This window comes from Pseudopipra pipra, chromosome 3 (genome assembly GCF_036250125.1).
Source record: "Pseudopipra pipra isolate bDixPip1 chromosome 3, bDixPip1.hap1, whole genome shotgun sequence".
NCBI classification, from domain to species: domain Eukaryota; kingdom Metazoa; phylum Chordata; class Aves; order Passeriformes; family Pipridae; genus Pseudopipra; species Pseudopipra pipra.
The window spans coordinates 39054018-39068225 of record NC_087551.1 but is presented as its reverse complement, the minus strand read 5'-3'; the positions used below and the strand labels follow the sequence as shown (position 1 = coordinate 39068225).

General features: G+C 34.4%; 1 protein-coding gene across 4 annotated transcripts in view; it reads left to right on the top strand.

Annotated features, from left to right (window-relative positions):
* Positions 1–13122, top strand: part of RYR2 (ryanodine receptor 2) — a 394356-nt gene extending 381234 nt beyond the window's left edge. For all 4 annotated transcript variants that reach the window (XM_064648733.1, XM_064648734.1, XM_064648732.1 and 1 more), the window contains 8 exons: positions 530–590; positions 1811–1957; positions 3503–3637; positions 5979–6135; positions 7907–7971; positions 8734–8834; positions 10181–10232; positions 11826–13122. In XM_064648733.1, the coding sequence (XP_064504803.1) occupies positions 530–590; positions 1811–1957; positions 3503–3637; positions 5979–6135; positions 7907–7971; positions 8734–8834; positions 10181–10232; positions 11826–11921 (814 nt within the window). In that variant the 3' untranslated portion in view covers positions 11922–13122. The remainder of the gene's footprint in view (positions 1–529; positions 591–1810; positions 1958–3502; positions 3638–5978; positions 6136–7906; positions 7972–8733; positions 8835–10180; positions 10233–11825) is intronic.
* The last annotated feature ends 1086 nt before the right edge of the window (positions 13123–14208 follow it).

The following is a 14208-nucleotide window of genomic DNA, read 5'->3' as shown; positions in this document are numbered from 1 at the left end:
CATTCCTGAATAAATAAGTGGCAAAAGCAATGGAAAAAAGCTCTGAGATTCATTTCACTTAAATTTGTCTGTCTTTAATATCATCTAATTGTGTCACCCAAGGTAGGCTATCATAACTCAGGTAAAGAATTGGCATTTTGTGGGGCAAATTCTGTGACCTTTTTTGACAGCCTACTTTAGGCTTGGATGGGTTCCCTTAAAAAAAAGTACAATCTCTTTTTCTCCCTGGGTTATAAAGACAGTTCATTTCACTTGCATGTCTGTGCTAACATTGTAGAAATCAATCAGCATTAGGTCTGATGAATCCAAAACAGTATTTATGAATTCGATTTTCAGAATTATTTTTTTTGACGGATCCATTTCAGGGTAAAAGTGTGAATTAGAACAAGGTTCTGATATATTTCAGCTTTGGAGAAACAGATCAGCTGTTGCCTCCTCTTGTGTGACAATGCACTTTCCACAGATTATGTTGCGTATTTTCTAATTGTGTTTTTACTACAAAATGCAATTTTATTATGTATTTTTACAGGCTGAATTCCATTGATGTGAAGTATCAGATGTGGAAATTAGGAGTTGTTTTCACTGATAATGTAAGTTTCTCAGTACATACATATATGCATTTTCATTTTCTAAAAAGCAATATACACTTGCTAACACAAAGAGTTTCAATGGGAGGTATGAAATACTCTGGATTATACTTATTTTACTACATGAAGAAAATCTTGGAAGCTTAAAAAGACATTGTCAAAATATTTTCACAGTAACATTGGTAGTAGTCTATAGAACCTCAGCCAATTCCTGCCCCCTTCTGATAAGCTTTATTAGAAGCAATAAGCAAACACTGCATTATACAATTAGAAAACTGACTATATAAATGCTAATTGCCATTTCTCGTATTGTTCATAAATTTTATGAACACTTGAATATTCTTGGAGTACAGTCAGATCAGTATAGTTAATGTATCTGGAATTGCTAAATTTGTATCGCTGAGACTGATAGTAAGATGTGCCAGCAGTTGGCAGATTATTTTAATAATTTGAAAAAGGGAGTCTGGTCTGATTGTTAAGTATTATGATTATTGCTTGCCTAACAGCTTATTTTGTTGGTCAGAAAGATGGTTGGGGAAAAAAAACAATTTTGGAACTAGGATTGACTGAGAATGAGAGTGTAATCAGACTGTACTCAGGAAAAGTGAACAATAAAGTCTCCAAGTCTAGAGACACAATGATCTGTAAACAGTTAGTGTTTGTTTTTTCCTGAGGAACAGACTGTAATTTCTCTTATAAATATGTACTTGTCTTTAAATCCAATAAAAACTAATTGATAGAGGAAAAGATGAAGTTTACATTTGTGGTAATAGTAAACTACTTAAGTAATATTTATATGTTTAAAATTTCTTTTGTTCTTGCAGAGTGCTATCATTTGTCACTACCTACCTTAGAGCAGTAATATTTTAATTTAATTATTTAGAAATTAATAAAAAAGTAATTTAAATCAGAAAAACTTTTTTACAGTAGAAACAATTAGAAATAAGGGTTTAACAATTTCAAAATGAGTTTTTAGAATTTTAATTTAGAATTTCTCAATTTTGCCCATGTCTTTTGGACATGGACGTGTATTTGAGTATTTAATATTTTTGCACAAAGAGAAAATTCTCAAAGATCTCTAGAAAATTCTATGTTAAAAAAGAACTGTTTTCTATTTAAAGAAGAGCACATTTGAGAAAATTCTACCTTTCATTAATGTTTTGAATTAAGTTAAAGATGAAAACCATGAGTTTTATTTTGAATATACTTGTTTTTTCTGTTAGTCTTTCCTTTACCTAGCGTGGTACATGACCATGTCAGTCCTTGGTCATTACAACAATTTTTTCTTTGCTGCTCATCTCCTTGACATTGCAATGGGATTCAAGACATTGCGAACTATCCTGTCATCAGTGACCCACAATGGCAAACAGGTATCAACTTCATCTCCTTTCAGCTTTATTACTTAAGGAGTATATAGGGAAGATCACTTCATGACTTAATTCAGGTACTCTGCAGATTGATGACAGAATTGTTCTTTTATCATGAACTCCAGAACTTGAGCTGGTGAGGAAACTAGCCAATGGGGTTTATAATCATAAGAAAACAGGACTGGGATGTATGACAGTTTCTAACTGTTATGAGCAACGTTGCTATTTAAATTCTTTTCAGGATTCATCTAAAGAAATGTCCACTTGAGATCCAATTGCTCATCTATTAGAGGACTGTTTGAGAAACTCAGCTCTCGGCGGTTAAGAAATCTTTTCAAAGAAACTGTAGAATCTGGAATTGCATTTCTGGTTTAAGTAAAAAAAAAATTAACTAAGGCATTTCGTCTGCTGAGATCTACTGTAGAAATGGCATTTAATGTAACTTGAGACTAGGTGTTCCTCAAGGCTGATGGCCTTACCATTTCAAAGGAATTTTGTAAACAATTTTGAATTATGAAAAAGCCATCCTTGATCTGATCAGAAGATTTTCCAGCAAAGCAGCTAATATAATTCTTATTCAAGTGAGCTGGGAATGATAACATAAAGGTTTTCTCTGTTGTGTATACATGCTGTTGTAATAAGACAAAACTTCAGTTCTGACTTTATAAAATGTAGGTGCTTTAGAAGTCTTGTAAAAAGTGTCATTTCTAAATTTATCAGTAGCAAGTTATTTTTCATGTTTTTTAATTTTATCCCCTTTTATTTTAAGCAAGTTTGATACTAAAAAAAAAACATAAAATCATTAGCAATGTTTTTTTTTTAATGCAGAGGATGATTGTTTTAATTTAATTCTGTCTTCAAATGCACTGTCCTTGTCAACGTTTTTAAGAAGTAATACACATTTAAATGGACACAGTTTATATTTCAAAATAGCTGGTGAAGCACATGACGTATAGAAGACTTAAGTATGAACTCACTGTATAAACAGTATAAATCGTTGTTTTGATTTATGTGACAAACTTCAGTTGCATTTGCAGAATAAAAATTGTGTTTTGAAAAAGTTACAGCAATCTACACACTGCATTCATTCCATATTAAAGAAGAGATTTTCTTAAATTCTTTGTTCAGATTTCTTAAAAGAACAAAAAAGCAAAACAAATCAGACTGCACCTGAAAAAAGTGAAGTATTTTATCTATTTAAAATAGTCCTGAAGTTTTAGCAAATTACGTATAAAGTAAGGGAGCATTATTTGTGAAAAAGAACTTTTTAGATCTGGGAGCTACAAAAGAGAACTATGAGTTTATAGGATGCTGAAGTTCCCTTCCACCTGCTTTCCATAAAGCTCAAAGTGAAATCTGAATGATGCTGCATATGAGCAGTGTGGTCCTTGCTGCTGCTTTTCTGAGGTAGATATTAAAATACTAGGAACCGTTTGGCTTATATGTGATTTTATAGATGTAAAAAAAAATTTTCCATATTAAATTAGTTGAAATACTGAATTGCAATTATATAATAGGTTATATCCATTCTATAATTTTGTCTTCCAGCTTGTCCTAACAGTGGGATTACTGGCAGTAGTAGTATACTTGTATACAGTGGTGGCATTCAATTTTTTCCGCAAGTTCTATAACAAGAGTGAAGATGGTGATATGCCGGACATGAAATGTGATGATATGCTAACAGTAAGTCTTATTTTGCTTTCTGGATTTTTTCTTTAAATGTTTTGCTTTTTCCTGACCTTCTGTAATTCCTATTCATACAGTTGTATCATTAGCCACCAAGCGGGAAAGTTTGTAATTGAAGGCAAAGGAACAAATGTAATGAACATCCCTAAGAACTAGCATGTGCTAAATGAACATCCATAGTAACTGTGTGTGCTAAACAAACACATCTATAAGGGAACAGAAGAAATGTGATACTATACTTTGCTATGGTTTCTCAGAAAACACAAACCAACTATAAGGTGCAAAGCTGAGCTGAGCTGTTAAAGGGCTGTACTTCTAAACCTTGAGATTCTAGAGGCCATTCAGGGAGAGAGTCATTTATAGGCAAGGACTTTCATAAGTAATGCAGGTACCGAAATGCTTGTTTAAGCTTGGAAATCCATCAGTTTCTCTTAGCACGAGTTGTCATGATTATCTTCAATGGGTAATTCTGTTACTGAAACCTCTCATGTGCCCAGAAGCGCTGAAAATTATTTTGTACTTACTGGGACAGTGCCAGGCTTTGGAGTTGTGGATGGTAGGTAAAGTAGAGCTTAGACCATAAAGAATTTCTAAGAGGCCTTGTACTTAATATCCCTCTAAGAGCAATCATGTACAACGATGTTAAATATATTTCAGTATGTTATGCAATATAAATCACTTCCAGGGAGTCTTTAAAAGCTGAATGAATAGATAAACTATTGAAGCAGAATAGTACATCTATATTTTTGGTTTGGGACATTCAGTACAATGAAAATATAGATAAACTGGAGCATAACTCAATGGAGGCCTATTAAATTTTCAGGTGCTGGAGCACTTGCTGTGGAAAGAGAGACTGAGGGAATTGGGCTTGTTTGGGCTGGAGAAGAGAAAGCTTCAGGGTGGAGTGGAGTGTAAGAGCAGCTCCCAGTGCCTGCACAGGGTTTATTGGGCAAAGAAGTTCAGACTCTTAATGGGAAGTGCATGGCAGAAGACCATGAACATAAAGTGGGAAAATATGTTCTGACTGAAGTGAGCCAAGCAATGGATCTGATTGCTCAGAGAGATTATAACATCCTCAGGAGGCTGTAATGACCTGACTGTATAAAGCCCTGAGCAATTTTGTCTGACATTATAGTGGACCCTTCTTGGTGAAGACTTCATGAAATCCTTCTGACCTGACGTAGCTACTCTGTAATGCTCTGAAAATACACAGATCTAAAGGCCATAGTATTGTACAGGAACGAGTTAGAATAACATGTGATATGCTATAAAATCAGGGTCGTCTTTTGTAAAAACAGTAAGATTTGCATTGGGATATTAAAAAAAAAAGTAGAGAGAATATATAATTCTTTTAAAAAGAGAAAAATAATTTTTAAAACTTTTAAAATAATTAACAGTATGTTTGCTCATTAAGTTAATTATTACCTTTCAGTGGTGGAATATAAACTATCTCTAGAAATTGTTGAATTTTTCAACCAATGATTGCTTAGTATTGCATGTTACTGTATCAATTTCTTACGTAATGGATTTTGAGGATAGTGTGGCATAGAAATAAAAGAATGGATTTTTTGTTTGATTGGGTTTTAGGAGGTAGTTATTGTCATTACTATTTTTTGATAAGGAGTGAGAACCCTGGACCTGTAGTTTGCAAACGTACTTAAAGCAAAAGAACCAATCCCCTGCTCTACACCTCTAGAGAGTGATATCATAATTTTTTATTAAATTATAATTCGATAAACTGGAAATTTTATATTAGCATCCCACATCATAAGTATACTGAGAGACCTATTATACCATTTTTCAGATGATAGTTTCACAATATTCTCAGATATTTTCAGTCATTAGCCTGTTATCTGCACAAGCATTCACAAAAATTTTTTGTTTGTTGGGTTATTTGGTTTTGTTTTAGGTTGGGTGTTTTTGTTTGTTTGTTTTTAAATTTGTGTTTGAAACACCCAAACCAGGGAAATTTATTCACTTTTGACCTAGGAATTTTGAAAAGGAGATGGCTGTGGTGGTGGTGATATTTTCTAATTGTATATTGCTGAAATTAATTTAAATGAATCACGGGGTGCTGCTAGACTTCTGGTAGTTGAACTTTTGAACTTATCGAACTGCTACATAGTGACAGAACATGAAATACTGCAGCTTCAGCTGCACAGCAGCATTTCACCTCCCTCAGAAAAATGCATAAACTTAAAGGAGAGAAAAAGGTGACTCGACATGGTATAGTTCCTAGAACACAGACAAGTTCTACCAGTTACTGAATTTGTAACAGTGGGTATTTTTACTTTTAGCTGCAGACAAATTTTGTATCCCTTTGTTTTGTGTTTTCTAGTGCTACATGTTTCATATGTATGTTGGAGTACGTGCAGGTGGAGGCATTGGTGATGAAATAGAGGATCCAGCAGGAGATGAATATGAAATCTATCGGATTATCTTTGACATCACTTTCTTCTTCTTTGTGATTGTCATCTTGCTTGCAATTATCCAAGGTATATGTAACCTGTGGTGAGATTATTTAGCAGTACAAAGATCTTAATCCTATGGTAATCCCACACCTAAGATTCATAGAGGACATCAGGGCAGATCATGAAGGACAGATTTATTTGATAAATCACACCCAGCTGACTTTTGTCCATACGCTGCTCTTTTGAGTCTCTGTAAAATCAATGGTCTCTAACTGGATCAATGGAAAAAAACGTAAATATTTTGCTCTAAGAATACTGGTGTTCACTGCAGTTTCTATCTTCTCATTGCTCTTTCTAAAAGTCTCCTATAAATCAACAAGAGGAGTGATTAAAAATCTTGTGACACAATTTATAATCTTCTTTCAGTGTAACCCATACATGGACAAAATCAGTAGCAGATGCTGTCAGTATTCCCGCTGCCAACATCTAATCTTGACTGACAAATCTTCAGAGTGGTAGTAGTGGTGTGAAAATGGGAGCATAGCTTTAAGAGGTTTAATCTTGTCTTACATAAAAACAGCTGTTTTTTGTGATGCCTGCTTACTTGAACAGTGTCAAAGAGTAAAGAAAGGTGCTTGATATGAAACAGCTTTAGTATAGCCTGGATAATGACAATGGAAAGTTAGCTGCAGTTAGGTTAGCTTTGGAATTTCAGTGAAACTATTGACTCATAGTGTGTCTTGCTGTTGTAATCTGGATAGTGGATACTTAATTTTGGCATGTCAGGGGTTTTTCTATTATGCATGCAATAACCATGTTAAATGTTATTATCTAAAGTACTTAAAGTACTTAAGACCACATATTGTCAAGAATGCCCAGAGTGTCATTTTCAATTAAAATTTTCACAAATTAATAGAAGTATATTCTCAGTTTTGGAAAAGCAGATAAAGATTTTTGCTAGGTTCACTTGCTGTTGTAAATACTGATACACCATTGCTTTCTGTCAGCTAACAGCTAACTGATTGTAATTTTGACAGCACTAAGGGTGCTTTCTCACTTACTACAAGGAAATTCAGAAGGCAAATTTGAACTTGTGGTTAATTGTTTATTACTTTTAATCAAGCAACAATTTTTTTAAAGGGCTTGAGGAGGTGCCAAATTTTTTTGTAGCCTGGTGATGTATCTCATACTGTTTGTTTCTTCATTTTGTGAGTGACTGGAAAATAGTGGCCTTAACTGTCAATCTTCGAGTACGTATTGTCGCTAAGGATTGTGGAGTTAGTCCTTATTTGTACTGGAGTAAGTGAAGGGAAGATCATAAAGAATTTATAATTTTAGCCATAGAGCCTGTGGTTCTTTTTCCTTGTTCTCTATCTCCCTGAAATGACCCTTACCTCTGTATAGCTCTGACAGTGGAACCTCGTACTACATGACTGCCATAATGAGAGAGGATGCACAGAGCTCTGGGCCTCTCTGCACCTCCTGTGTAATAAATTCCTGAACTCTGTTAGTACAGTACTATTCTATAGTAAGGCCTTTGTCACTGTAAAACTATGTCTTACTGTACTGAGTCAAGATTATAGCACTGGGAATAAAACAGAAGTCTGCTTGTCCTGTTTGATAATTCAAAATGGTACTGCCAGTCATGCTACTGCCAGCCATTTCCTTTGGCTTCCTCATTTTAATTTATGTATTAAGCTGTTTTTGTTGGCTTTGGAATGTATATTGGCTTCTATTACTTCTGCATAAAATTGTCATTTAATATTCTTTGTCAGTTATATTATCCCTAGATTTCCAAATAATCTTTGTCACAGTTCTTGAACATTAACTATACTAATTTTAACTTAAACCCTAGGTTTAATTATTGATGCTTTTGGTGAGTTAAGAGATCAACAAGAGCAAGTTAAGGAAGACATGGAGGTAAGAACATCTAGTTGCTGAACCATACCTATTTTCAGGTTTCATGAATATCTGTTTTCAATTAAAATGTGATCTAGTTTTAGTGGATAGCTTTTTAAACTAAGAGGAAAATACAGTTCTGTACATGGTCCGATATTGTACAATGTATATTATAATGAATTGCAGGTATGTGGCTGTTCAAGTCTTTTGGAATCTTCAAATTAGAGGTTTCTAGCAGAGGTATTAACACTGTCATGTTACATTTCATCTCACCTCAGATGTAATTTTCTTTGATTAATCTATGTGTGAAAGTATCCTGTACTTTGTGGCTTTCTATTCTGTCATTGAAATATAAATGTAAGAACTCGGAAGAGTGTTGCAAAGCTACTGCATTTTGTCATGTGAACTTTGAACTTATTCAGTTTCAGGTGGACAAGGCTTTGAGGTAAATATGGCCATGTGTTACAGTAAGTGCTACTTAGTGTTAAAAAGTCAGCTGTGACTATTGTATGTCATTCTGTCTCCTGATTCCTGTTCACTTAGAGCTGGCAAAGATTTTATTTTTTTTTAACACTAAGTAACTACTCTACTGGTAGTTAAGCTTCTATTCAAGTGTTTTGGTTGCGGTATCCAGCTTCAGTCATTAAAAGAAAAGCCTTTTTGTTCAGCACATATTATATATGATGCATTGTCATTTTCAAGAAAAATTGTTACATTAACCTTTTCTCAAAGCAGGGCAAGGGTTATATATAATGTTGAAGTGCTCTGTATGCTTTCTTTTAGACAAAGTGCTTTATCTGTGGAATAGGAAATGACTACTTTGATACAGTGCCCCATGGCTTTGAAACACACACACTACAGGAGCACAACTTGGCCAATTATTTGTAAGTACAGTAAAAATGAACTCCTCACTAACTCATGACCCTTGCAGCCTCTGCAGGTACCTGATTAACTCTCTTGCATAAGTAAGAGTCAGTACTGTTTAACTTTGATGTGCACTCATGCTGTCTGAATATATAGTTCTGTGGCAATGGCAGCAAGGAATGAACAAATTTCAAATCCTTCTTTCCAGTTTGGTTGTGGCACACCAAGTTTGTGTGAGCTTGTAGATGGAAACCAGGAACTTGGTATTTGGCTGTGGAGGCATTGTAAAATTGAATGTGGTGTGTAGGGTAGAGAGGAGCAGTATGACCTAGTCTGAAGACTCATGGAGAGAGGAGCAAGGAACAAAGGAGTGAGGGAAAGGGGGGAAATCTTACACTGGACTAGATATGTTGAGGCTGAGGCTGACTAAGAGAACCCAGGGCAAAGGGAGGTAAGGGAACTGGAATGAGGAGCTAGAGACAGGAGGGATCAACCAAGGGCATCAGGTCTGCCTTTGGAAATCCAAGCAGAGCACCAGTGACCACTAAACTCAGCCTTTTTGTATCTAAAAATAAAGGCAATTATTAGTTCTACAACCACTGTATCATTTCCTCTCACATATGAAAATCCAGTGAATGAGTGTATTTTATACTCATAGCATAATGAGTATAATATAGCATACTTTTCAGTCCATCATCCTGTGGAACTGGATTTTTATCTTTTTGTGCATGATCATATTTTATGTTTTTATATATGTTCAGAGAGAATGTCTATTATAAGCAAAATTTTGAAATTATCACCTAATGAATGTCAGCTATCTCAAATCCCCAAGACTAATGTGGTTCTTTGTAAATTCAAGTTCTTTTATGCTCATGTTGATCTTCAGTTGCATACACTAGTAAAATGTCCTCAACCTATAATTTCAGTAAGAGAAATCTCTTAGACGTATTCAGCATTTCTTATTCATTGTGTGAAGAGGAAAAAGAGAAAGTTCCAATGACCATTATGTCTGCTTCCCAGTGGGTTTTCATGGGCAAGAAAATGTCTATTGTAATTTTCAGATTAGAAAGCTTAGAAAATCTTCCTTTAAGCTAACAACAGAGTTAGCAAACTCTGTTGCTAACTACACTAAATCAAACTGAATCTCCTGTATTTTAGCATACTGCTCATTCAAAAATGACTGAATGTCAACAGTGTCAGGAAAGTGTGTTTAATCTGTCTCAGAATATTATCATAAATAGAACTGTGGAATTTGTAAGTCCATGAACAGCATTATCACTCTACATTCTAAAAAATATCCATCTCCCTGCAGACTGCCTAATGTTTCCAAATTCTGTATTCATAGAATCTCTTTCTTTGCTTGTAGGTTTTTTCTGATGTATCTTATTAACAAAGATGAAACAGAGCATACAGGACAGGTAGGTTGAACAACTCTATAAATGTCAATGGTTATTAAATAAGATTGATTCTAAAATAAAAATTGTTCAGGCTTGGAAAAACTGAGAGTTTTCTAATGAATAGCTCTCTATATGGTATGGAACTTAATTCTTATTCTTCTAAGCAATTCTTAGGACTTTGGTTGCTTAATGTTAGTTGAGTATCAATTCTGCAGCACTTTCTTTTCCTGTGTTGTTATCTGACCTGTTATTCTTAAGTTGTTACTTCAACAAAATATAAATACACACTGTAAACAAAAATAATGGGAAACAGAACACTTAAGCATCCTGTGAAAGCAGCACTTGTCACATCTCCTTGTTGATTTTTTCAGTAGTCTTTGTCTTTTATTATTATCATCTATATATAATCTTCCATGTCTACATTTCTGAATAAGTCCATATGAAAGAGCTTGTGCCTATATTTAAAATGAAACCTATGAGACGTTTTCCCAAGAGGTTTCTTCTTTTATGCTGTTCTTTCAACCTTCTGGTACTTCCTTCGGTTTCCTTGAAGTATACTGAAAGTCAGTAAAAAAATGTATCAAATTTACAGACTACTGTTTTGGTCTTTTTTTCCTAGTGAGAGTCTTTCAGCTGACTAAGCGAATGTTCCTGTGTTGCAGATCGGAAACCAAAAGAATTGAATAGTATCATATACATAGCCCTAGAGATTTGGGTCAGAGGGATAATTTGTTGTAAATCTGTGTAGTTTACACTTTCTGAATTCTGATGTATGTGCTATAATCATCTTCTTTTATTGGCATGCAGTGTCCTATTGTATTCACTGAAGACAGATTTCTACTAACTATTCATTTTTTATAATGTTTGATACAGTTTGGAAACTGAGAGTAGTTCATAATACATAATTTCTACCACATGGTTTAGCAGTGGACTTGGCACTTCTAGGTTTATGACTGGATTCAATGATCTTAAAGGTCTTTTCCAACCTAAATGATTCTATGGTTTTGTAACTTGTGTAATACTTGCCCTTTCTACCATGGAATTTATGTAATAAGAAGCCCATTTAAGTGTTGTGATTATAATGGAAATAAACTGACATATCCTTTACTGTTCTCTGGACTGTCTAGAGACAGAACCTTACCTGAACAAATAATCAGAAAGGGAAAAGAAACCAAAATGCCACTGACTCAGAAAATACTGCTCTTCTAAAAAGTACCTTTAAAGGTCATTTTGGTTTATATATTGTTTGTAGACATGTTTTGAAATTACCGATTCAGAAATTCAGTCAAATTTCTCTGACAGAAAATATTCTGATTACCTTGGTATTTATCTTGTGACCAGCTTTAATTGAGCTTTGCAGTGCTCCTGGGTGTGCAAAAAGGACTAAACTACCTGATTCTCTTCTATGCATTTCTATAGTGCTTCTTGACTAGGGAAGAAACCCTAAAAGTTATTCTAAACTGATCAGAGTAATTAAAATTAATGTGTAGATTAATATGCAACAACCTGACATACGCAGAATCAAAAAAAAGTGGTATATAAATAAAAAAGAAATTCGTGGTTGGCGCTTTCTCATTAAATCAAGTTAAATTATTTAAACTGTGTTTCTTTCAGGAATCATATGTATGGAAAATGTACCAGGAACGGTGCTGGGAGTTCTTCCCTGCTGGTGATTGCTTCCGAAAACAATATGAAGATCAGCTCAACTAAGCAGAGATGAGGTTTTCTGGATGAAAATATCCATGTATTTCCCAGCTCTTTTGGGAATATCTAACAGATTTCTTAAATCCCCAAAGCTGTGTGCATTTTGGAGCACCAAAGCTCTGTTTTTAATGACCCAACTGCGCTTTTATTTTCTTGTGTATTTGCTTTGAGAACACTGGAGTAAAGAACAATGAAAAATTACAGCAACTCTGGAAACAAACCAACCACTTGCACAGACAAGATGTCCCTATACATAACATGCACACACAAGTAGAGACTTGAGACAGCTTATTTCTGAAACTGCCAGATGATACCCTTGTCTCTAAGATCACATATAGGGTGACATGGTAGCAACACTCATTCAGTCTGTTTATTTCATCATCCTGGAAGGAACTATATGTAGTTCACAGAGCACTGTAAAAGATTGTTGTGGACACTAAGTTGTGGGGAAATAGTGCCTTACTATATGTGGGTTGAGCTATGCAGAAGATGAGTGCATGATGACATCTTTTTTTTTTTTCTTTATGTCTTCTCTTTCTTCCAAGTTAATATTTATTTTGTGGTTTTTGTGGGTTTGGGAGGAAGGGATTTGATTGTGCACATCTTTTTAATAAGACTGGAGTGTCTCAGGACAAGATTAGGTTATTCTCATCAGGTTCATTTCACATTTACCTTCCTCTTTAGCTTTTGCTCTTATTTTGGTAATGCTCTGATACAACACTGCTACTTTATGAAATCTTTGTATGAATACAAGAGAGCTGCAAAAAAACACTTTAACAAGAACTGTTTCATTGCATGTTTATTATGCAAGTTTAAAACAATCAAAAAACCAACCTTCAGAAACGAGTTGATCAACATGAAAAAAACATTCACAATAATTATATCCATAGTAATAAAGTGTTGTGGGCTTTATTGTACACCTGGAAAAAGTGTCATCAACCAACAATGTAATGTTATGAATTTGACAGTAATTTTGGTTTCTTTTTTTCTTTCTTTCATTTTTGCCACCTGTGATCGATCGTGGAGTTGAAGATTTTCTTGTTAAATTATTTTTTAAAAGCAAAGCTGAAGCAATATCCATTCAGGGACTCCATCAGTTGCATCATGAAACACCAATGATGTGTACATTTCTCCATTTTGAGTCCTTTTCAATTGTAATGCCAGTCTTTACAAATAAAAAGAGACATTCAGAATGGAAACAATGTGGTTTTGGTAGCATTTGAGGTCTTTGTTATGGAGTCTTTTTATTGATCCTTGAATTAATTACAACCACTTCAAAACAAGATTAAGCTACTGTTTACTCAATGAAAGGTTCTGGTATTGGTTTGTTGTTTTTTTTTCTCCTGACTTCTTGCTGTTCTGTTTCCCCACCTCATTTCTTTACCAGTCATGGTTTTGTCATAAAATAAATGGTCTGTATCAGTATTCAATTATAACTAAAAAAAAAAAAATAGCTAAAGAAATAATAATTTAAAAATAGTAACTCTATATTCTTAAAAGTCAAACTTTCAGTTCAGCAGACTGTGAATATTGCTGAAATTGGTATCCTGTTGAGGATTTTGGTAAAATTTTCTCAAATTCTGCAAGAACTAAGGCTGGACAGGCTGGTGACAGTGGAAGGGGCAGGTGTAACAACTACATTTATATTCACCCACACACAGTCTGTGTTCTGGATGTTCCGGATTTGGAACAACTTCATAAAACACCTTTCATCAGCCTTTCTGGGTTTTGTTTATAAGATTTAGAAATGTGGGATTGAAATTATATTTCTTTTTGGGTGTACAACATGAGAATAGTTGTTGTTTGACATAGAGATACACATGCTATTTTGGTTTTGCCATTCTGTGGAGAAATATGTAGCTAATGAGAGTTTGCAAGATTAGTGTTCAGAGAGTTCTAAAAATGATGTGAACTGGCTTTGGCAGCCCTTCAGAGCCTTGTTCATGCAGTCCCCTCTGCAGTGGCTGTAGGCTTTCTGTGAATCCCTGAAACTTGGCATCTCCTGTTTGGTGGCACAAAACTTACTTATCTTAACACATCTAATTCAAGAAAAAGAAACCTCACTGGGTAATTAAAAATAACAGTACCTGTCAGAGGAGACTTGTTTATTTAAAAGGTATGCATTTCCTGTGACTCATACTGTTTCTAACACTAATGTGCACTTTTAACAGAATAATGTTATTCAGGCAGTCCACATAGTGCATAATACATAATGCACACTGTGGTATCCAATTAACTACTGTTTAATTGTTTTAGACTTAGACAAGGCTGGAACAAATTCTTAGATTTTATT